The 25,083-nt window shown below is 39.9% G+C and overlaps 1 protein-coding gene across 10 annotated transcripts in view; it reads right to left on the reverse strand.

The window, feature by feature from the left end:
• The window catches only part of MYO6 (myosin VI), a 173,821-nt gene that overhangs the window by 81,700 nt on the left and 67,038 nt on the right, over positions 1-25,083 (reverse strand). For 9 of the 10 annotated variants that reach the window (XR_007923236.3, XR_016233926.1, XM_008263127.5 and 6 more), the window contains 7 exons: positions 23,485-23,554; positions 14,850-14,923; positions 12,307-12,436; positions 9,729-9,834; positions 7,159-7,214; positions 2,245-2,342; positions 1,570-1,734 (listed from right to left, as the gene is read on the reverse strand). Coding sequence is in view for 7 of the 10 variants with exons in the window: in XM_008263127.5 (XP_008261349.3) it covers positions 1,570-1,734; positions 2,245-2,342; positions 7,159-7,214; positions 9,729-9,834; positions 12,307-12,436; positions 14,850-14,923; positions 23,485-23,554 (699 nt within the window). In the remaining 3 variants the exon portion in view is untranslated. Of the gene's footprint in view, positions 1-1,569; positions 1,735-2,244; positions 2,343-7,158; positions 7,215-9,728; positions 9,835-12,306; positions 12,437-14,849; positions 14,924-23,484; positions 23,555-25,083 lie in introns of those variants that run through there. The other variant, XM_089332999.1, reaches the window with a different exon arrangement.

Below are 25,083 nucleotides of genomic sequence, written 5' to 3' on the forward strand. Positions count from 1 at the left end.
TTGGCCCTGCCAAGGCAACTGCAGGAGGGACTAGAAATTCAAGACATCCAAAGCAGGTTAATTTTTAAGTTGATAGTTTTGAATGGCCTGCAAATTATGTTACAAATATCCAAACAGTCCATAGCAGAAAAAAGATTTTTCACCCTGTCTCAATTAAAATCAATACTCTTATATTTAATTCCTAATTACCAAACCAAGCTATCCAAAATCCTAGATTAAATAAAATGATTAAGGAAATCAATACTATAATTTCCTATTTTTAAAGTGCAGAAATTTTATATCTCAATGTCAAAATCTGTTTTTAAATATCTGTAAGTATTAATGAAAATTACCTTCCTACTACATACATAGTCTAAAATAAAAAACCACAGTATAGTTCAATACTTCAAGTAATATTCTGAATTCTGAATAATTACGAAATAATTAATAATTTTCTGGTTAACTGATTTTGAAAGTCAGTTGTTCAAACATGTCTTTCACATTTACTGACAGGATGCCATGGCATTCTATGCAAACATCTCTTTCTTACTATTTAATATACCATCAGACTGTTGTGTGTGTTTGTGTGTGTCTCATCATATACTAAGATGTTCAGGAGTAAGTACTGTGTCTTATTTATCTTTAATTCTAGCACAATGTCTGGCACCCAATGGACAAGCAATAAATATCTGTTGTTAACCTGAATTAAGGATTATAATCATATCCTTTATTAATATTAATTCAGTGGTCAAACTTTTTTACAGATACAAAAGTAATGTTAAGGTTAGTATTACAGAGCTATCATAAATTCCTAACTGATTTTAGACTAATATAGCTTGACATCTATCTGTTTTTCTATCCCATTACATACATACCTCCTTAAACAGGCTGAGGATCCCCTACCTGAAATACTTAAGATTAGATGTTTTTCAGATTTAAGAGTCTGTTAAGTTGTCAAATCTTCACTCTAAAAATCCCAAATTCAAATTAGTCCAAAATCTAAAAATTTTGAGCATATCAGTACTCAAAAGAATTTGGGTTTTGGAGCATTCCAGATTTCAGATTTTCAGATAAGGGATGCTCAACCTATATAATAACCTTAGCAAAAAACCTCAGTAGAGATCTTCTCAGTACAACAGTCATTCTAACACGATAGACAGTCAACCCTTGGTATCCACTGGGGGACGGGTTAAAGGGTCTCCAAGGACATCAAAATCTGTATATGCTCAAGTCCCTTATATAAAACATGGTATTGCATATAAAATATGCATATCCTCTCACATATTTTAAATCATCTCTGGATTACTTATAATACCTCATTCAATTTAAATGTTTTATCAATAGTGGTTCTATTGTATTATTTGGAGAATAATGACCAAAAAAATCTATACATATGCAAATTTCTTTTTCAAATATTTTTAGTCTGTGGTTGGTTGAATCCACAGATGATAAAAGCCCACAAATATTGAGGTCAATAAAACTTGATTTAACATATCTTACAAACACATACAACTAGATACTGAATCAAGTTTTAGGATTGAAAGCAATTTATTTGCAAAAATTATATAAAATTCTGTTCCTCCAACCTACCCGAAAATTATCTGGGGAGCTCAAATGAAGTTTTTCCCTAATATCTTCAGAAGCACCAGCACATAACCTATAAAAAATATGATAATTCCTTTCCTCTTTGCCTTGAACACAGATCCTAGATTTCTCTAGAAGATAATGTGAAACAAATCCTCCAACAACAGAACTCTAAAAGACAAAATAGAGAGAAAACATATTTTTGCACTTTAAGTCTTAAAGAATAACTTGCCAATGTCAAACTATTATAATAAATATTTCTCTATCAAAGAGGTTGTAATATTCATCAAATAAAAGGGAAAAATCAGATACTGAAATGTAAGCTGGGAGTATATAGGTCATCCACCATTTTAAACACCTGCCTTAAGTCTCTACCAAGATTATTCTGAGTTTTGAGGCTCTATGTAATCAGAATTGACTTTGCACTACAACACAATGCAGGTGCTACAATGTTTCACAAGAAGACTACAGTAATACTCAGTGCTAAGTTTAAATCTAATATTTGTATCATAAATTGTGAAAGGAGATTACTGACAGACTGAACAGATATATTCCCCCATCTATCTAAAGTAACAGAGAAACTTAAAGGGATTTACCATAAGTTCAAGTATAGTGCCAACTCTGTCAAGACCCTTTATTTTTCACAAACACTCCCAAAACATATCATCATGAAACTCTCACCTTTTCATTGAAATGTATTTCTACAAATTTTCCAAATCGACTGCTATTATTATTGCGAACAGTCTTTGCATTCCCAAAGGCTTCTAAGAGGGGATTAGCTATTGAGAAGGAAATGAAAATATTCCATCAAAAAATTAGCATGAGAAAAATCACAAAATATGGTATTATGACTCCATTTGTTAAATATATACATGGCTAGGAAAACTGTTCTGAAAAATGATATGGAGAAACTCATATTTAATATACAATTCTACAATATGTATTGACTACCTACTATGTTCAGACATTAACCAAATGCAGATGATAATATTACTCAAAATATATAAAAAGGAAATAATAAATATTACAGAAAAGACAGTCTTAAAAAGTCACAGATGCAAATTTTATAACTCAACCTTAAAAATCACTCCCTACAAATTTCAAGGTTTAAGAAGTACATCAGCCCTACAAGGAATGCTGATAACAGGTAAAACAGCAAACTGTTGTGACAGAACTCAGGCAAGAAAGCTATTACTTGACTTACTTTTCTAAAATATTTTATATACTAATATAACCTGCAGATTTAATTTCTTAAATGCACATATAATGAAATTTAACAAATTAAAAGATTATAGAATTATCGATTTAAAACTCTCAGAATAACAACTTTTTAACCCAATAAACAAATGCAACATTTTGTTTGTTTCTGTTTCTCTTTCTCTCTCTCTCTCTCACACACACACACACCATAACTGAAAAAGGGCTACCCAAGTCTATTTCATTCACCAGTCTCAATTATAAACACATCAAATTAGTGTTGATCTTATCTCATCAATCTGAAATGTCTTTAGAATGTGCACTGTTAGATTTTTTTTTTCTTATTTGAGAGGAAGAGTTGCAGAAAGAGAGAGAGAGAATCTTCCATCCTCTGGTTCACTCTGTAATGGCCGTAGGACCAGAGTTAGACCTGTCTAAAGGCAGGAGCCAGGAACTTCTTGAAGGTCTCCTATGTGGGTGCAGGGGCCCAAGCACTTTTCCCAGGCCATTAGCAAAGAGCTGGATCTGGTATACAGCAGCCAGGACTTGAACGGGTGCTGAAGGACGCTTCTTAACCTGCTGCACCACAGTGCCAGCCCCTAGATATTTCTTATGAAGCCTCTTAAGTCCACTTCTATTATTCTATTTATAACAGAAATCTAAACTAGTGTGGAAAGCCCTTTAAAGATTATTTTCCAGCCAGGGCGGTGGGTTAACGCCCTCCTGAAGCGCCGGCATCCCATATAGGCGCCGGTTCGGGTCCCAGCTGCTCCACTTCCCATTCAGCTCTCTGCTATGGCCTGAGAAAGCAGTAGAAGATGGCCCAAGTCCTTGGGCCCCTGCACCTGCGTGGAAGACCGGGAAGAAGCTGTTGGTTCCTGGCTTCAGATAGGTGCAGCTCCAGCCATTATGGCCATTTGGGGAGTGAACCATCAGGTGGAAGACCCTCTCTCTCTCTCTGCCTCTCTTTTCTCTGTGTAACTCTGCCTTTCAAATAAATAAATAAACCTTTAAAAAAAATATTATTTTGGCCGGCGCCGCGGCTCACTAGGCTAATCCTCCGCCTAGCGGCGCCGGCACACCGGGTTCTAGTCCCGGTTGGGGCGCCGGATTCTGTCCCGGTTGCCCCTCTTCCAGGCCAGCTCTCTGCTGTGGCCAGGGAGTGCAGTGGAGGATGGCCCAGGTGCTTGGGCCCTGCACCCCATGGGAGACCAGGAGAAGCACCTGGCTCCTGCCTTTGGATCAGCACGGTGCGCCGGCCGCAGCGCGCTGGCCGCAGTGGCCATTGGAGGGTGAACCAACGGCAAAGGAAGACCTTTCTCTCTGTCTCTCTCTCTCACTGTCCACTCTGCCTGTCAAAAAAAAAAAAAAAAAAAAAAAAAAAAAAAAAAAAAAAGATTATTTTCCAGCCACTTGGCAGCCAAAACAAATAAGAAAGTATTTAAAAGTAATGTTAATCTGCAGTTTTCATTTCTCAGATGGACAGGAAAACTAAGGTTAATGAGGTCAACCGACTCTCAGGACAGACGACTGTTGACAAAAGGGAGACTTCCCACGGAGGCACTCAGCCAAGTGGTTAAGCAGGCACTTGGAAGGCCTGTACCCCACAAAGGAGCACCTAGGCTTAAGTACAGGCTCCACTTTTATTCCAGTTTCCTGCTAATGCATACCCTGAGAGGCAGGAAGTGATGGCTCCAAGTACTTGGGTCCCTAACAACCACATTAAAGACCCGGTCTGGGTTCCAGGCTGCTGGCTTTGGCAGCCCACGCTACTACAAGCATTTGGGCAGTGATCCAATGGATGGGATCTCTCTATCAGTCTCCCTCCCTCTCTTTCTCTCTCTACCTCTCTCGCTCTCTTGCTCTGCCCTTCCAAATAAAATTAATAAGTACTTGAAGTTTTTAAAAAAAATAGAGTTACAGGTCTCCCCAGATCCCTCACTTATGATCTACTGAAGAACTGAAGTAAAATTTAATATAAGTAAAATATACCATAATAGGAATAGAATCTTCCCATCAGAAAGTCACAGTACTGCTATTAATAATATATTCCTTCCAAAACAAACAGACAAAATTCCATTAAACATGGAATCAAAGGATTCTATGACGGGGGGGCCAGCACCGCGGCTCCATAGGCTAATCCTCTGCCTGTGGCGCCAGCACACCAGGTTCTAGTCCCGGTCAGGGCGCCGGATTCTGTCCCTGTTGCTCCTCTTCCAGGCCAGCTCTCTGCTGTGGCCCAGGAAAGCAGTGGAGGATGGCCCAAGTGCTTGGGCCCTGCACCGGCATGGGAGACCAGGAGGAAGCACCTGGCTCCTGGCTTCGGATCAGCTCGGTGCGCCAGCCGCAGCGGCCATTGGAGGATGAATCAACAGTAAAAGGAAGACCCTTCTCTCTGTTTCTCTCTCTCACTGTCCACTCTGCCTGTCAAAAAAAATTTTTTTTTTCATTTAAAAAAAAGATTCTATGATGGGGCCAGTACTGTGGCATAGTGGGTAAAGCCACGGCTTGCAGTGTTGGCATCACATATCGGCACCGGTTCCAGTCCCGGCTGCTCTATTTCCAATCCAGCTCTCTGCTGTGGCCTGGGAAAGTAGTAGAAGATGGCCCAAGTCCTTGGGCCCCTGCACCCATATGGGAGACCTGGAAGAAGCTCCTGGCTTTGGATCAGCACAGCTCCAGCCACTGTGGTCATCTGGTGAGTGAAACAGTGGATGGAAGACCTCTCTCCCTCCCTCTCTCCCTCTCTCTTTCTCTGCCTCTCTGTAACTCTGCCTTTCAAATAAACAAATAAATCTTTAAAAAAATCTTTAAAAAAAAAAAAGGTTCTATGACATCCAGTTATATCTACTCTTCTCCATTAAGGAGCTACAGAAACATCTGGAACAATACTTTCAAGCTTTTCCCACCTATGACAAACTACATACTGTATAACATTATTATGGAAGAAACCAACCTTACATCCAACTCAAGTAAATAAGTCACGAGTGATTAACCTTTTAATGAATTAACTCATAATGTGTTTTTTAATTTATTCAATGTTTAAGCATACCTAGAGGGGCCAAATGAAAAAAAAGGAAGGAGAAAAAACATCCAGCAAGACCCAAAGCAACTCAAGGAATTACAAAGAGACCAACACGACTGAAACTTAAGGAGTCAGAGGAAACATGACTCAAGATGAGACCAGAAGGGGCAGGCGCCAGACCAGACAAGCACTGTAAGGGATGTTACAGATCTGAGGTGTTTTCTTGAGAGCAATATGAAGCCATTAAAAGATTTAGATCAGGGAGCAGGCATTTAGCCTAGCAGTTAAGATGTCTGAATCCTACAGTAGAGTGCTTGGGTTTAATTCCAGGCTCCTGTTCCAGTTCCTGACTTCAGCTTCCCACCAATGAAGACCCTAAGAGGCAGCAGTGGTAGTTTAAGTAACAGAGTTCCTGCCACCTTGTGAACGACCTGTTTTCTGCTCCTGATACCAGACCTGTCCCAGATGTGGAAGGTATTAAAGGGAACCTGGATAAGAGTAAAATTTCAACATGATGGAGCCTAGATCAGTAGTCTCCAGCTTGAGGTACAAAAGACGACCTTGAAGGGGTATGTGCAAGCATGGATCACTTATAGAAATCAACTTACATAATCCTGACTTCTAAGCATACTTGTCTTTTTTAAGATTTATGTGTTTATTTGAATGGTAGAATTACAGAAAGAGACAGAAAGATAGAGAGAGATCTTCTATCTGCTGTTTCACTCCCTAGATGGCCACAACAGCCAGGGCTGGGCCAGATGGAAAACAGGAGCCTGGAGCTTCATACAGTCTCTCACATGGGGGCTGGGGCCCAAATATATGGGCCATCTTCCACTGCTTTCTCAGGCACATTAGCAGGGAGCTAGAAATGAAATAGAGCAGCCAAGACTTCAACCAGCACCCATATGGTATGCCTGCATTGCAGGCAGCAGCCTTACCACTATGCCACAGTGCCAGCCCCATTTTAAGCATACTTTTTAGTCAAAATTATTTCTTCCAAAGAGCACCTAATATCAAATAACCCTCTTTCTCTTTCCTTTTTCATAGAAAACAAAGACCACAAAACAAACAACAATCCAAAGAGCTTCCTGTGTTTCTTTTCATTCTTTCAAAGATATTTATGCTATGTATCAGGTATTATTTTAGAGCTTTAGAATATGCAACAAAGATATCTCTGCCTTCTTAGTGCTTACATTGGATAGGAGTAGGGGAACAGATAATATATACAAAGCAAATAAGAATATTAAAACAAAGATTTGTCGGAGTAGGAAGAGTCATGCATTTCCGGGAGGAAAACATTCCAGATCACTGAAAGGATTCTTCTAAGTTAATCTCAGTACATGTCTGACAAGAGAAAATTAAAGTTAACATACCTTCAACAATTCTATCATCAATATCTTGACCTGTTCCATAGGATTCAGTCAGGTATCTATTTAAAATATGGAATTTAAAAAAGATGACATTACTGCATACAATATATTTATAGATTTAATACTGTTTCATACTTGTAAACCTAAACTGAGCAATCATAACTGTGGATGGATTTTAAAATTTTATTGCACCAAAATAAACTCATCTTCTAACTTCATTTTCCACAAACCTTTGGATGTACCCTCATAAAAGAAAGAAAGAATAAGAAATTGAACCACTTACAATTCCAATACTATTAGGAAGGTTTCATTTATTAGGAACTATTTAAGCCCAAGAGTCATTAACAGGAGCCAGCATTGTGGTGCAGCAGGTTAAGCCGCCACTTTCAACACTGATACTACCTGCTCCACTTCTCATTAAGCATCCTGCTGATGCACCTGGAAAGGCAGCAGATGACAGCCCAAGTGCTTCTGCCCCAGTCACCCCTATGGGAAAGCCAGATGGATTCCCGGCTCCTGACTTTGGCCTGGCCCAGCCCCTAGCTATTACAGTCATTTGGGGAGTGAACCAGCAGAAGGAAGATCATTCTTTCTCTTTCTCTTTTTTCTTTCTCTCTGTTTCTCTAACTCTGACTTTCAAAAATAATTAATATACCTTTTTTTCTTTTTTTTAACTTTTATTTAATGAATATAAATTTCCAAAGTACAGAATATTGATTACAATGACTTTAATATACCTTTTTTAAAGAGTCATTAACAAACTCTTCAGTTGGTTTCATATACATAACTCTGAATAACACACACATTTACCTAAGGAATACCAAACTCTCAAAACAGGTCCCACCACACAGTATTTAACTAAGAACTGTCATACAGTGGGAAAAACACTGGTGAAAATTCAAAATGCACAAGTCCTAGCACCCATCTCACCAGTAGACTTAGCCTCCCTGGGTACATAAATTAACGAGTGCCAGGCCTCCTTCCGTTTTTAAAATGCCACGATTTTTTTTTTTAAGATTTACTTTTATTTATTTCAGAGGCAGAGTTACAGACAGTGAGAGGGAAAGACAGAGAGAAAGGTCTTCCTTCGTTGGTTCACTCCCCAAATGGCCATGATGGCCAGAGCTGCGCCGATCTGAAGCCAGGAGCCAGGTGCTTCTTCCTGGTCTCCCATGTGGGTGCAGGGGCCCACGGACTTGGGCCATCTTTCACTGCCTTCCCAGGCCACAGCAGAGAGCTGTATTGGAAGAGGAGCAGCCAGGACTAGAACTGACACCCATATGGGATGCCGACACTGCAGGCGGAGGATTAACCTACTGCACCACAGCAGTGGTCCCAAAATGCCATGATTCTAAACAAAGAATACAGAATTTAATTTGATGGCAGCAAATGAGATACACTCACTGGGAAGAGGGGTATGGGTAAACAGAGATAAGGAGGCCAATTGGTACAGCTTAAGGTAAAAAATTATTTCAACACACTAATTGCACAAATACTGAGAATAGAATATAAATACTTGAGGGACTTTGAAGGAACATTCCCAGATTTTCCTTTGCCTAACCAGCACTGGTATCTCTCAGGATCCTTGTGAGGACAACATGTCAGAAATGGCTTTCAACAACTACCGATTAGCTTCCAAATAAGGTGTCTGTTTCTTAAAAGGTTAGAGCCCACCATTCTAAACTATGTCACAAAGTGTGCAAAGGTATCAAAAGTCAATCTATTCAAACTCTCGAAAAGACCGGGCCGGCGCCATGGCTCACTTGGTTAATCCACTGCCTGCGGCGCCAGCATCCCATATTGGCGCTGGGTTCTAGTTCCGGCTGCTCCTCTTCCAGTCCAGCTCTCTGCTGTGGCCTGGGAAGGCAGTGGAGGATGGCCCAAGTGCTTGGGCCCCTGTACCCACATGGGAGACCAAGAGGAGGCACCTGGCTCCCGGTTTCGGATTGGCGTAGCTCCGGCTGTAGCGGCTATTTGGGGAGTGAACCAACAGAAGGAAGACCTTTCTCTCTGTCTCTCTCTCACTGTCTAATTCTATCTGTCAAATAAATAAAATAAAATAAAATTAAAAAAATTTTTTTAAATCCTTGAAAAGATATTTGCACACCCATGTTCACAACAGTACTGTTTAGCAGTAGCCAAAAAGAGGTAGCAGCAACCCAATGAATGACTGCATGGATAAATGAAATGTGGTATACAAAATGAGGAAGGAAATTCTGACAAGATGGGTGAATATTAAGCTGAATTAAATGAAACAAGGCAGTCACAGAAAGTATGATTCCACCTGCATGAGGCGTATCTAGTGTAAAATCACCCAAACAGAGGGTACCATGGCAGTGGCCAAGGGCCTGGAGGAGGCGGAGAGAGAGACCTGCCTAATGCATATGGTTTCAGTTTTGCAAGATAGAAAGTTGGAGATTGGCTACACAACAATGCGAATCTACCTAACACTCCTAAACTTACACTTAGAAATGGTAAAGTTGGAAAATTTTATGCTACATGTTTTGACCACCAGCAGCAGCAAAGAAAAAAAAAAAGTCAACTTGTTCAAAGTTTGCCAGGATAGCACTCACCGAAGAACGAATTTCGTATTCTCTGTTTTGCCAGCTCCTGATTCTCCAGATACAATGATGGACTGACTCATCTTGAGCACCTTCATGTCTCGAAAAGCTTTATCAGCTGGGTCCAAATAACAACAAATGAATGATGAACAATATATCAAATATAAAGTTATGAAAACAGAAATTTCACTGTAGGAGCATATGCTCCTAGAGAAATCATAAATGTGTTTTTACAGTTTATAAAATTTTAAAATAAAATCAGTCAAAAGTGTTCAAAAACATTTCTAAAAGTTTTACTTTCTATGTCCTATCTTAGTCCCCTAACAAGTAATATTAAATCCAAACAACTCTTAAGTTTGTGTGAGAAAGTCTCCATATTATGAACTCTGGCTCAGCTCTCCCTAATACCAGAGCAGATCTGCTGAGGGATAAAAGGCTCGCTGTGCATAACTAATGAGGTCCCCAGTGAAAAGCAAGAAATAACATGCTCCCAATTAAGAAATCTGGCAACCAAAAATTCTGCTGGAGATAGAAAAAATAATTGCAGAATGAATCTGAGATGTTTTTTCCCTTTCATACTATTATTAAATTTAAACACCATGTAGAATTTATCAGCACTTAAAGACAGGTAAAAGCTTGATTTGAGTCCCAGCTATTTTGCTTGCCATCCAGCTTCCTGCTGATGTGCATCCTGGGAAAAGGCAGAAGATGGCTGAAGTACTTAGTACCCTGTCACCCATGTGGGAGACTCACGTGGAGTTCTGGGCTCCTGGCTTCAGCATGGCCCAGCCTTGGCTATTGTGACCATTTAGGAGTAAATTAGAAGATGGAAGATGTGTGTGTGTGTGTGTGTGTGTGTGTGTCTGCCTTTCAAATAAACAAAAAAAGATAAAACATTACAAAATATAAATATAGGCAAAATTATTTTTAATCTCCAGATTTATAATTGTTTATATAAAATTTTTAACTATCCTCATTACACTCCAACAATTTAAAGTATAAAATGTCTTAAATCTTGATGTAAACACAATTCTGTTCAAACTGGTCTAGAATTCAAACAATTTTAATTCAAAATTAGTTCTTGACCAATTTGGCTCAATAAGATAGCTATTTCTCACCTCAGAAATGTGCCAACCACATCAACTAAAAAGGGTTTGCCAATGACTACTACCCTCAGGGCAGAATGCAACCATATAGAAAGGTGTACCTACTCCTTTGTTCAATTTATCAGCAATCTATTTTGCCTAAGTTTACAGAATCATTCTAAACACCTTTTTTAGAACTAAATGGCTAAAATAAAAGCTCTCTTATTTACATTTTAAACAAATAACTTCCCTACAGAGATGAGTGCTCACATTTAGGTTCTAACGATTGTACACCACTTTGCTGGTGGATAAAGAACAAATCAATGGCCATCAGGGCTCCTCACAACTAAAATGTAAATCTGCTTCAGCACTGGACTTGGCTGGCGTATTTGCTCTGCCTAGCAGTACACAGCACACAGGTCAACTAAATGTGGAAATGAAGTCTCTCCAAAACACAAGCAGGAAAACATAGCCCAAAGGCAGACTGCACTTAGATGTAGCACCAAAACAATGTGCACTCCTGGTTTGTCTGCATACAGAGGTTCGGCTAACCTCTCAGTACATGGGGAAGCACTCCAGTTCTGTTCAGATAACTTCATTTCTCTGTGCCTCAGAGCTCGAGGACGCCTTGATATGAGAAAGGATGAGAACAGCAAAGACATTCAAATATTCCCACACAGATTCTACAGAATACAAAGCACACGTCACTTCCAATCTTTTCATTTTATAAAGCCCTCATGCATGATAAAATACAGAAGTGTGCTCTCATATCTCTAATCTGCTCCATGTAACAGGCTGCCAAGTGACCACCAGGGTTAGAGAGGAAGTCCTGGGCCTCAAAACAGAAGGAGGAGGGCACTTTGACAACAGAGTTGATTATCTTGAGAATTTGAAAAGAACCACTGTGGTAACTTTTATTAAGTAATACTTTTGACTGGGCAGACACATCTATGAGGACACAGGTATTTACCAATGATGATGCATGACTGCCCCATGAGTTAGTTGCAAAAGTATTTTTCCCTGCCCTGTTAAGACACCTGCTCCTGGAGTTGGCGCTATGGTAGCATCGCCACATCAGCATTCCATATGAGCACTGGTTTGAGACCTGACTGTTACACTTCAGATCCAGTTCTCTGCTAACAGGACTGGGAAAGCAGTTTGGGCCTCTGTCATCAACGTGTGAGATCTGGATGGAGTTCCAGGATCTGGGCTTCAGCCTGGCCCAGTCCCACCCATTGTAGCTATTTGGGGAGTGAACCAGAGGATAGAAGATTAATCTGTGTGTGTGTGGGTGTAGGTGGGTGTGTGTGTAACTCTGCCTTTTAAGTAAATAAATAAATCTTTAAAAAAAAAAGATACCTGCTCCTAACAATGTTGATATACATGCATATTATACAAAATATATATTCAATTCATGGTATCTTTTATTAATACAAAAAGAAAAGTTGAGTACATCTGTACAGTATAAGGAAAGAGAAGAACTGAAATATAATTAAGTCACTTACCTATTGCGAAGACATGAGGTGGCATTGTCCCAAGAGATTTTCCTTGATAGGACTTTATTGTTTCTGAGGAATATATTTTAGGTATGTCAAAGTATGGATTCACTGCAATCAGAATGTTGGCGACATATGTCTAACAGGAAAAGCATAAACATAAAATCTTCTAATTACTATTTTCATGTAAAGCTAAACAAGGCTCACAGAAGAAAGCAATGTACAGCAATAAATACCTTCAATTCTCTATAAAACCAAGACTCTCAAATCTACTTTTTCAGCCTTCAATATTCCCTGATCTCTGCAGGATACATATTAGTCCAACTCTTAAAATATATTTGTATCTTGTCATCCCATCAGTATCTCAGAACATTCAAAATTATGATAATATTCTCCCATATGCCTTCCCAGGTACAAAGCAGCACAGAAATCTCAGTGCCTAAGCCTCTATCTCAATCAGGCTGCTCGAGGTGACTCTACCCAGGAAATTTACTTCCCTGATTCTATTCCTAAGGAGGAGTTCAGGTTATATTTATTCTTCATTGTAACTACTTTATTCACCCTGCAACTGAAAAGTTATAATACACCTCACTGGACCCTCTGGGCTCAACTCCAACACAGAATACCAAGGATCGACTTAGCTCTGAAGTGACCACTTGGTCCCAGAGCTCTGCAAAACAACATATGCTAACCACTGCCTGGAACATTAACAGGCTAAATGTTTAAGGAGCAATTTAAGCTTGCTTTTCAAATTTGGAATTTAACTGTGGTTTTACACGATCAGAAAAATGGACCAGTAGGATTTATAAAATTCCTTGGTGGGTAGATACAGAGCTGTGGTTTGGTTATACTGGCAAAAGTAGGGCACACAGGATCATATTTTGCTCTGCTCTGCTTCTGGTTGTAGAAGGGAAATGTTGCAAAAACTCTGAACTTTCAGACTATCAATAGAATTCAGGGAATATTCCTAAAGATGTGTCTTGGAGTACAGTAAAAGATAAGAAATTCCAGATAGTGATATTAGTATGGGAGACAAAAGAAAAGGAACACAGACACAGTAGTCAATGAAAATGTTAAATAGGAATTAGCAAATGCTTTCAAATTTATGGAATAATCTTGATAATTCTGATTAGTTAGAAAAATAAAATATCAAATTTAAACTCTTTTTCAAAATTTTTTCTATCACTTGTATATATTGTGTAATAAAGCTATTGTACATTTTTAATGGCTTTATAATTAAAAGGCATTACTGGCTGGGGAAAAAGCATACCAACCATGGCTTCAATTAAACCTTAAAAATATAGATTCTCCAGTTCTACTTCAAAGATGATGTTTCCTGGTGACATCCATATTAACTTTCATTGATTCAGTAGACTTTGAACTGCTTTAACAAACAAACTTAAAATTTTAGATTATTTTGGTATCTAAAATAGCAAGTTAGCAAGTATTTGATGCTCAACATGAGTCTGCTAATTGATTTTTATTTCCAAATATATTTATAATCAAGAATAGCTATCTCTAAGCCTACATACACACTTTATTTAGTGATTTAAAAAACCAAGAATGAAAATAAAGTCTTAATGCAGTATACAATTGGAAGAAAGTAAACTCTTTTAGAAGAGACTCTATTTTCCAGCTGTCACTACTTGGACAGATGGCAAAGACTAAATGTAATTTAGTCAGAATTAAGTAAGTACAATTAGGCAAGTTGATAGTGATATAAAAGATTAAGACTGTCATTTGATATAGTAAGTGTCATGAAGCCATGTGTTTTCTTCGTTCAAAAATAATGAAGTGCCCCATCTTTATAACAGGAGAGCAACAGTACAGTAATTTATCTCCAGCCAACAAAGGAATCTAAGACTATGTCAGATTAGTATAAAATTTTGTACATGTCCAGTGAACAATTACAATTGAAACATACTAGGTATGAGTGATTTGCTGAAAACCTCTAGGTTCATTAAAAGCAGTGCCTTTCATTTTCTAACATTTTTACTTTATAAACCTACAGGTTCTTTGTCTAGGACCTACTGAGATAATAAAACTATTTAGGCTCTTTGATCAGCATTTCTACGTCCTTGGTATTTCCTCTGATATTGCCTTTTATTCTTATTCACATTTTTTTCCTCATTCAAATTTCCAAATTCAATACACACTTCTTACAGGTTGCCTTAAATTCTCTGCAGAATAATGTGAAAGTAAATTAATAAACATCTACACAGACCAAAAATAGAAAAAAATCTCTAAAATAATTGGAGTTTTTTAAAATACTCAAAATGGACATCTGTAAGTCTGAAAAACAGATGTTGCTATGAATTTATTATTCTACAAGAATTTATTAAGTACCTACTATGTGCCAGACACGTTATAAGACCTGGACTTAGAGCAGTAAATCTGAAAAAATCCATGTTTTCAGAGAGTTTGCCTTCCCTATCCAGCAGGCTCAGATGTGAATGATTTCCTGTTGGAAAATTTCAAGCCTGACAAAATCTAACAGTAGGATGTAAAATAATTACCTCACCAAAAACATAAGCCATTGGTAAAATACTTACATAAATTCTGTCTTTACTGTATCGAACTTTGATATTATGGAGGAGTGTGGCTTCATTTAAGTACATTAGTGAACCTAAGACAAAAAAAATTGTCAATTATTAGACAATTGAAGGGGAAAAAAGTAAAACAAAACTATTTTCATTTGAATCACTTTGACCTAACCTAAAACTCCTATGTTAGGTTAGATTTAATACAAACTTTTTAAAACCCAGGTACATGTAAACTCAAAAGGCTGATTTAACATACATCCAATTTAGTTAGGTGTATACAGTAGCATTTCAAATAATGAATTTCCAACCAGAGGAGTACATCTAGTGAATACCAGTGAGAGTACACACTGATGAAGGTCAAAAACAATTCAAGTGGAAAGAAAGTACCTCTTTAAAGAGCTCTGATTCTAATACACTTCCGACACAACAAAGTAACAATACTAATCTAGTCTGATGCTCAGAATCTTAACAAATAAAATACAAAAGATAAAATTTTAGAATGAGAAGGAACCATTAGATCATTCAGTCACTCCCTATTTTTTTTTCTTTATTTATTTGACAGGTAGAGTTATGGACAGTGAGAGAGAGAGACAGACAGACAGAAAGGTCTTCCTTCTGTTGGTTCACTCCCCAAATGGCCGCCACGGCCGGCGCTGTGCCAATCCGAAGCCAGGAGCCAGGTGCTTCCTCCTGGTCTCCCACGCGGGTGCAGGGGCCCAAGTACCTGAGCCATCCTCCACTGCCCTGCCGGGCCACAGCAGAGAGCTGGACTAGAAGAGGAGCAGCCGGGACTAGAACCTGGCGCCCATATGGGATGCCGGTGCCACAGGCAGAGGATTAACCAAGTGAGCCATAGCGCCAGCCCCTCCCTCACTATTGATGTAACAAAAGTCCTGGGAAAATGGTAAATGTCTTACTGCAGGATATGAAGCTAACCAATGACAGAATCATAATACCTTGTTTTTCTGAACATGTTCTGCTGACACATCAGTTTCTTCCCAATCTGTTCTCCAAACCCTCCTATCTTCAAAGAGTTATTTCTACCACATGCTGAAGTATACAAAAACACGCCTCTTCTCAATCCCCTTCTTTCTACTATTAGCACCACCATTTTCTCAGCCATCTAAACTGTAAACCTTAGTCAATACCACAATCACCTTTTCTCATTCCCCTTGTTCAGGCCCAATTTCTCTGTAAGAAAGTGCAAGGCTCATGACAGCTGCTCCAGCATCAACATAACCTGAATCCAGGAAATGTCCCTCCTTTCCATTTCTACTGCTCTAATCCTGATTTAGGTCTCACTACCTCTTATGATTAAAGTAACTATTTACTTCTCTATAGCTTTAGTCTCTCTCCTCTCTACTCCAGACTGCTCAGCACAATAACAAGAGCTCTAATTAAATCTCCTCCTCAAAATAACAGCACTGGGGCTGGCGCTGTGGCATAGCCAGTAAAGCGGCCACCTGCCGTGCCGGCATCCCATATGGTCACTGGTTCAAGTCCTGGCTGCTCCACTTCTGATCCAGCTCTCTGCTATGGCCTGGAAAAACAGTAGAAGATTTCCAAAGTCCTTGGGCCCCTACACCCGCGTGGGAGACCTGAAAGAAGCTTCTGTCTCCTGGCTTTGGATCCACACAGCTCTGATCACTGCAATCATCTGGGGAGTGAATCAGAGGATGGAAGACCTCTTTCTCTCTCTCTCTCTCTTTCTCTCTCTCTCTCTGCCTCTGCCTCTCTGTAACTCTGTCTGCCACAAATAAATAATTTTTTTTAAAATAAAATAAAATGAAGAACAGCACTGGTTCTTACTCTCAACATACCTATTCAAAGCTGATCAAGGCTCTTAAAAAGCCCATATTCAAACAATCTTTAATTTTCTGCAATTCATTTTAATATGGTCTAACTGGTAGGCAGACTAAACTATTTATCTAAACCAGATATCATCCAAGTGTTGGTTTCCACTTAAAATAAACTGTTGAAATCTTTACTTAATGTATGCTAAACTGATCTTCTGTATACAAAGAGAATCGAAAATGAATCTTGATGTGAATGGAAGGGGAGAGGGAGTGGGAAAGGGGAGGGTTGCGGGTGGGAGGGACGTTATAGGGGGGAAGCCATTGTAATCCATAAGCTTTACTTTGGAAATTTATATTCATTAAATAAAAGTTTAAAAAAAAAAAAGAAAGAAAGTAACTAAATTAAAACGGAAAAAAAAAATGCGCTACACTCCCAATTCTCACTACCACCATAGAACTTTTCTCTTACTTTATGGGGCTTACTAGTACCACCAGCATTATGATGATAATTTTACATATCAATTCTGGGTGCTCAATCAGACCCTTGAGGGTAGAATGCTGCCTGATTTGTTTGTTCATGTGGGATCCCTCATTGAGGCTGTACAATACGCCTATGCAACAAGTATGTCTAACATACAATTCAACAACTGACCAATGCTATCAAACAGAATCCTTCTTTTATACCTGTCGTAACAAAGACTGTTCATATTTCTGTCCTCATACAATGCAACCAGTTCAGTTTCCAAAGACACATGCCTCACTGCCTTCTAATGCTACCTAAGGCAGCATAAAAGAATGAGAAATGGGTGGGACCTCCTAACAGTTGAATGGCAGCATTCTTTCAAATTGGGGAAGGATCTGGAGAGGGCTGGGCAGCAGAGGTACATCTGGCTTGGGTATCTGTCATTTACGCTTCTACAATCCCTGCTCTTCTTCCACTCTTGTCCACCAGAGCCTGGTCTACAGGTTGCTGTCTTTACCATAAGCACTGGGCTGAACCACTGGCCCATCACTCACTGTCCTCTGTGACACCCAGCTGTATGATATCATCCCTGCTTTTTCTAAGTGAGAATTCTTAATCCAACAGTACATTTCCCCTAGGAAAGCTACTCAAGAAAACCTTTACTGACATGTGAACTACTGCCTGCTCTCCTTTCTTTATCAGCTTCCATGCTCACCACATGCCTTCTCAGGGATGCCTGTCAATTAAGCCAAATAAATCACTAACCAGGGGCAGGCATCTCATATGGGTGCCGGTTCGTGTCCCAGCTGCTCCTCTTCCGATCCAGCTCTCTGCTTGCAGTCTGGGAAAACAGTGGAAGATGGCTCATGTGCTTGGGCCTCCTGCACCGGCGTGAGAGACACAGAAGAAGCTCCTGGCTCCTGGCTTTGGATCGGCCCAGCTCTGGCCATTGTGGCCAGTTGGGGAGTGAACCAGCAGATGGAAGACCTCTCTTTCTAACTCTTCCTCTCAAGTAAATAGATAAATCTTTTTAAAAAAAAAATCCATAACTGGTAAAATATCTGCCAATGACAGTAAGAATATGGCTAGGATGGTCTTCTTAAATCATGCCATTTCGTCTATTTTCATTTTTTTTAATTATAAAATCTTTTTTAATTAGAAACATGTAAAAATTTCCCTTTTTTAAAAAAATTATTTATTTACTTGAGAAATGAAGGTAGAAACAGAGAGGTCTTCCATCCACTGGTTCACTCCCCAAATGACAGCAACGGCCTGAGTTGAGCCGATCCAAAGCCAGGAGCCAGTACCTTCTTCACATCTCCCACTTAGGTATAGAGGTCCAAGGACTTGGGCCAACTTCTACTGTTTTCCCAGACCAGAGCAGAGAGCTGAATCGGAAGTGGAGCAGCCAGGACTCAAACAAGCATACATATGGGATGCCTGTGCTACAGGCCAGGTCTTTAACCCTCTGTGCCACAGTGCAGGGCTCTATTCTATTTCATTTTCATGAGGACACAGAAACATATAGTGGGAAATATTTGCAACCCTCAGTTTGTTAGAATGAGACATAGGTCTCTAGTACCTATACCTCCCTAAAGGTATGACCAAGGCATGCTCACAAGGGTCTCAGAAATCACTTCCTACTCTACCTAAACCCTACTTACTGCCATTTTTCTAATATGCAGTAGTCCTAGGGATACTTGGTTTGGCTATTTACATGAAAATCCTGATGTGAACTGATTATTTTTATGCCTAAATATTCATAGAATTAACTATATTCAAAAGAATAAACTTTTTAATAATTTAAAAAATAAAATTCTTGGGCCAGAGCAGTAGCAGGTTAAGAGCCTCTACTTGCAGCCAGCATCCCAAACGGGTGCTAGTTCATGTCCTGGCTGCCCATCTTCTGATCCAGCTCTCTGCTACAGCCTGGGAAAGCAGAAGATGGTCCAAGTGCTTGGGCCCTTGCACCCACGTGGGAGACTCAGAATAAGCTCCTGGCTTTGGACTGGCATAGCTTCTGCCATTGTGGCCCATTTTTGGAGTGAACCAGTGATTGAAGACCTTTCTCTCTGTCTCTCCTCTCTGTCTGTAACTCTACCTCTCAAATAAATAAATAAAATCTTAAAAACAAATACACAATAAAAGAATAATCCCAGTTTGTTTCTTTAAAAACACTTTGGTATATGACAAACTTCAAAAAATTCTCAAGATGTGGCATTAGGCCTGGCAGTTAAAACTCCAGTTGGGTTGTCTGCACCTTACAACAAAGTGCCTGGGTGTGAGTTCTGAGTACACTCTTGATTCCTGTTTCCCTAGTAATGCGTACACTGGAAAGCAGCAGGCTATGGCTCATGCAGTTGGTCCCTGTCACTCAACTAAAACACTTGGGTTGAGTTTTCAGCTCCTAGCTTCAGTCCCCCTGCTGCTGTAGGCATTTTAGAAGTGAACCAGTAGATGAAAGCACTTTCTCTCATAAATAAACAAACAATTTCTGTTTGAAGTTTGTAGAGGGGCAGGCATTTGGCCTATCAGTTAAGCCACCAGTCTGGACACCCGTATTCCATATGTAACTGCCTGGGTTTGATTCCCAGCTCCAGTTCCTGATTCTAGCTTCCTGCTGATGCAGAGCCTGCAAGACAGGGGCGATAATTCAAGTGACTGTGTTCCTCCCATCAGGAGGAGGAAAGGATTTCAGATATACATATGAGACCGTTAGAAAGGACCATAGTGTGTCATCAGGCAGAAGACAGTGGCAGGACAGCATGCCTCAGACAAAAAAACCTAAATGATGAAACCCCTGTAGTTGAAAAACCTGCATTCTGAACTCAACAAAGTTGCTGAATGACGTAGGGATGGCCACCTGTGTGACAACAGTTAACATCACACATGAAAATTGCTGCCATCATCAAAGAAAATTCCTGCAAAAGGCAGCAAATCCATATAAGGCTAGGAAATTTAGAAACCTGGACAAGTATCAACGCAAAGGAAACAGAGGGAGAGTATTTTATAATGTTAAAAAAAGGGATTCAAAATAATTAAAACCTATTACATAAACAAAAAAAATTAATATATGAAAAGGATTGGGGTGGGTATTGGGGTGCAGGGGGTGAAACTGCTGCTTATCATGCCCCTATGGGTTTGAGTCGTTGCTACTCTGCTTCCAATCCAGTTTCCTGTTAATGCACTTGGGTAGGCAGTGGATCACCCAAAGAATTGAGCTCCTGCCACCCACATAGACCCAGATGCAGTTCTGGGCTCCAGTCTTTAGGTTAGTCCAGCCCTTGCTATTAAGGGAAATCTGTCTATCTCTCACTCACTGTCATTCAGTCTCTTAAATAAATAAAACCTTAAAAAATACAGGAGCCAACACTGTGGCACAGCAGGTAAGGTTGCCATCTGTAGTGCCGGCATCCAACATGGGCACCGATTCGAATCCCAGCTGCTCTACTTCCAATCCAGCTCTCTGATGTGGCTGGGAAAGCAGCAGAAGATGTCCCAAGTCCTTGGGCCCCTGTACCCTCATGGGAGACCTGGAAGAAGCTCCTGGCTTCAGATCAGCTCAGCTCCAGCCACTGCGGCCATTTGAGGAATGAAATAGCAGATGGAAGACTTCCCTCTACTTCTGCCTCTGCCTCTCTATAACTCTGCCTTTCAAATAAATAAATAAATCTTAAATATCTATATTATATATAGATACACACACAGAGAGACACACACACACACACACACACAATACATGGGAGCCGGCAGTGTGGTGTAGTGGGTTAAGCCATTTCTTTTTTTATTTATTTATTTTTTTTTTTTGGACAGGCAGAGTGGACAGTGAGAGAGAGAGACAGAGAGAGACAGAGAGAAAGGTCTTCCTTTTGCCGTTGGTTCACCCTCCAATGGCCGCTGCGTTGCGGCCGGCGTATCGCACTGATCCAAAGGCAGGAGCCAGGTACTTAGCCTGGTCTCCCATGGGGTGCAGGGCCCAAGCACTTGGGCCATCCTCCATTGCACTCCCTGGCCACAGCAGAGAGCTGGCCTGGAAGAGGGGCAACTGGGACAGAATCTGGCGCCCCGACCGGGACTAGAACCCGGTGTGCCAGCGCCACAAGGCGGAGGATTAGCCTAGTAAGCCGCAGCACCGGCCAAGCCATTTCTGATCTAGCTCCATGCTAATGGTCTGGGAAAGCAGCTGAAGATGGCCCAAGTGTTCAGGCCCCTGCCACCAACATGGGAGACCTGGAAGAATCTCCTGGCTTCAGCCTGGTCCAGTGATGGCTGTTGCAGCCACCTGGGGAGTGAACCAGCAGAGAGGAAAGATCTCTGTCTCTCTTTCTCTGTCCCTGGAACTCTGCCTTTCAACTAAATGATCTTTTTTAAAAACAAACAAACAAACAAAGGTACTGTCTTCTCAAACTCTCCAGCAATTTTGGACAGAAAGGAACATAACCATCTCTCACACATAATAATGATGGTTATAATTTATTGAGAATTTGGAGAGGTCAGGCATTTTTAAATACATCAAGTCTAAGCATATGATATCCACATTACTACTCCCATTCGACAGATGAGAATCGCTCGAGGGAGATACACTTCCTAGGGACATACAGAGCTTCCTAACAGCACAGTCAGCGTGACAACTAAGCTTGCCTGCCTCCATGTCCATGGCTCTCATTTACCCCCATTATTCTACAGATCGGGATAGGCTTCCTCAAATGCAAACTTCAGAAAAAAAATCAATAAGAATACATCGAATCCTGTCTTGTATCTTTTTTCTTTAAGTGAAGAGTTAATGTCAGATACCTTTAATTAAATTCATGACAACTGGACACAATTCTTAAACCCAACTGACCTCCTCCCAAACTGAAATGTGATTACACCTTAAAAGTGAAAATGTAGGAATAAACATAACCTGTTCACTGGATGAAATATTTTTTAGAAAATATGCTAAGATAAATTAATTCTGTATTTAGTATAAAGTCCTGAAATAATTTTTTTTTAACTTTTATTTAATGAATATAGATTTCCAAAGTACAGCTTATGGATTACATTGGCTTCCCCCACAATGACTTCCTTCCCACCCACAACCCTCCCCTTTCCTGCTCTCTCTCCCCTTCCATTCATATCAAGATTCATTTTCAATTTTCTATATATACAGAAGATCAGTTTAGTATACATTAAGTAAAGATTTCAACAGTTTGCACCCACATAGAAACACAAAGTGAAAAATAATGTTTGAGTACTCGTTATAGCATTAAATCTCAATGTACAGTACATTAAGGACAGAGCTCCTACATGAGGAGTAAGTGCACAGTGACTCCTGTTTATGGCATCAGTAATCTCCCTTTGCTCCAGTCATGAGTTTCCAAGTCTATGGAAGCCTTTTGAGTTCACCGACTCTTATCTTATTTAGACAAGGTCATAGTCAAAGTGGAAGTTCTCTCCTCCCTTCAGAGAAAGGTACCTCCTTCTTTGAAGACCTGTTCTTTCCACTGGGATCTCACTCACAGAGATCTTTCATTTAGGTTTTTTTTTTTTTTTTTTTTTTTTTTTTGCCAGAGTGTCTTGGCTTTCCATGCCTGAAATACTCTCATGGGCTTTTCAGCCAGATCCGAATGCCTTTAGGGCTGATTCTGAGGCCAGAGTGCTGTTTAGGACATCCACCATTCTATGAGTCTGCTGTGTATCTCGCTTCCCATGTTGGATCACTTTCCCCTTTATTTATTCTATCAGTTAGTATTAGCAGGCACTAGACTTGTTTGTGTGATCCCTTTGACTCTTAGTCCTTTCATTATGATCAATTGTGAACAGAAATTTATCATTTGGACTAGTGAGATGGCATTGGTACATGCCACCTTGATGGGATTGAATTGGAATCCCCTGGTATGTTTCTAACTCTACCATTTGGGGCAAGTCAGCTTGAGCATGTCCCAAATTGTACATCTCTTCCCACTCTTATTCCCACTCTTATTGAAATAATATTTTAATCAGTAATTATTACATAGTATTTTAAGAAAATGTCTGCTTGAAACAGTGATATTAATTGACTCCTTACTGAGTCAAATTTCAAATTACTAAACCAAATATACTACTATAAAAACCACTGACTCTTCATAAGGTTCAAAGTAACTTTCAAGACTACTACAAAAAGACCTTTAGTTCCAGCCTCACATTACCATTCCCTTCATTTACACACAGAAATAACACTAAAAGCACGCAGTCAACAGATTCTTTCAGCAAAGTGCAACTCTGAGATAATATAGACTTAGCACTTTTGAACCTTCACGTCAAAAGGTCACATTTTTTTCCTGAACCAATAGAGTATACTAATTACAACCACTGATTTTTCTGGAGGGGTGGTGTATTGAGAACTGACTTTTAACTTGATACTTACAGTTATCTTCCACATCTTTTTTACTGTCCTCTTCTGCAGGGAACACTTGGTTTATGAGAGCCAAAAATGTCTAACAAACAAAACAAAACTCATTAAAGTTGAGACTTATACATAATAAGAAAAATGAAAGCACTTAACTGGTTGCATGCATTGTAACATAATAGCAACAGCATGTTCTTTATTACAATTTAACACAAGTCCTACTATTTAACAAATCATTAACCCAAAAACAGGGCAACAGGTTTACTCAAAACATTTTCTACTATTACCATGGACATGAAATCAAAATTAAAATGAGTAAATAAACATCCCAGGCTCTTACAGCTACAGTAGGACAAAACAAGAAGCATATTAAGCTTACATACATATACTATTTAATAATCATTTTAAAAATAAAAATTTTAAAGTTTATATATGCAGGTTGAGTATCCCTAAACCAAAAACTCAAAATCTGAAATGTTTCATCATGTTAGGCACACAGGTCTGTCTCTCACAGAAACACACACACGGAGACGGGTGAGAGGCAGCGGTGCCATGACAGGAGTTGCTGGAATGAAGTTAAAAGCAGCCTGAAAGGCACCGATGTAGCTGGGTAGTATGCTAAGCCTCTGCCTGCAGCACCAGCATCCCATGTGAGTGCCAGCGCCAGTTCATGTCCCGGCTGTTCCTCTTCCAATCCAGCTCTCTGCTTTGGCCTGGGAAGGCAGTAGAAGATGGCCCACTTGGGCCCCGGTGCCCACGTCGGAGACATGGAAGAAGCTCCTGGCTCATGGCTTCACACAGGCCCAGCTCCTGTTGTGGCTATTTGGGAAGTGAACCAACAGATGGAAGACCTTTCTGTCTGTCTCTATCTTGGTCAAACTCTACCTCTCAAATAAATAAATAAAAGAGCAGCCTGAAAGACCAGGAATGCATCCCAAAAGAAGGGTTCTGTCCCTCATTCTTCATTCTCCAAACTAACCAGCCTGCTCTTCCCCCTCCCCTCTAAGAGAAAATTTGTTTAATGAAAACAATTTTGTTCTCTTAGAGGGAGGAGGTTTTTCTTCCATCAAAAGAAGCTCACATAACAAAGCACACACTGATCACCCAACATTAAATACCTACCGCACATCAAACACAGTGTACCAAGCTCCAAAGAGAGGACAAATAAAAGAGCCCCTGCGCTTGAGATTACAGTCTGGCAGAGATGAGGAGACAAATGTAAACAATCATCTTCAATAAAGATTACAGGAGAGCCAAGAATGCATACCACTCCTCAAGGGAAAAAAGTAATTAATGGTCAATTCCACTGCAGGGTGGGAGGGAGAGATCAGACATCCCTGGAAAGACTTCTTAAAAAAGGTGACCTCAATTACTGTTTTGAAAGGTAAATCAGTACTTGCTAAGCAAAGGGCTGTGGGGTGTGGCACCCCAGGCAAGAGCACTGTCAGGGACAGAAAGCACCTCTCACCACACTCACGACGAGGACCGAACACTTGTGGAAGGGGTAGAGGGAAGAGGAGAAACAGGCACAGAAGAATAAGTGTGTGGCGAAAAGTATGAGTGGGAGACAGCTTCTGGAGAAAATTTAAGATCACCAAAGTACATAGGGAAAAGAAA

The sequence above is a fragment of the Oryctolagus cuniculus genome, chromosome 5 (genome assembly GCF_051225735.1).
Source record: "Oryctolagus cuniculus isolate XC-2025 breed Fujian yellow rabbit chromosome 5, ASM5122573v1, whole genome shotgun sequence".
In the NCBI taxonomy this organism is placed as follows: Eukaryota; Metazoa; Chordata; class Mammalia; order Lagomorpha; family Leporidae; genus Oryctolagus; species Oryctolagus cuniculus.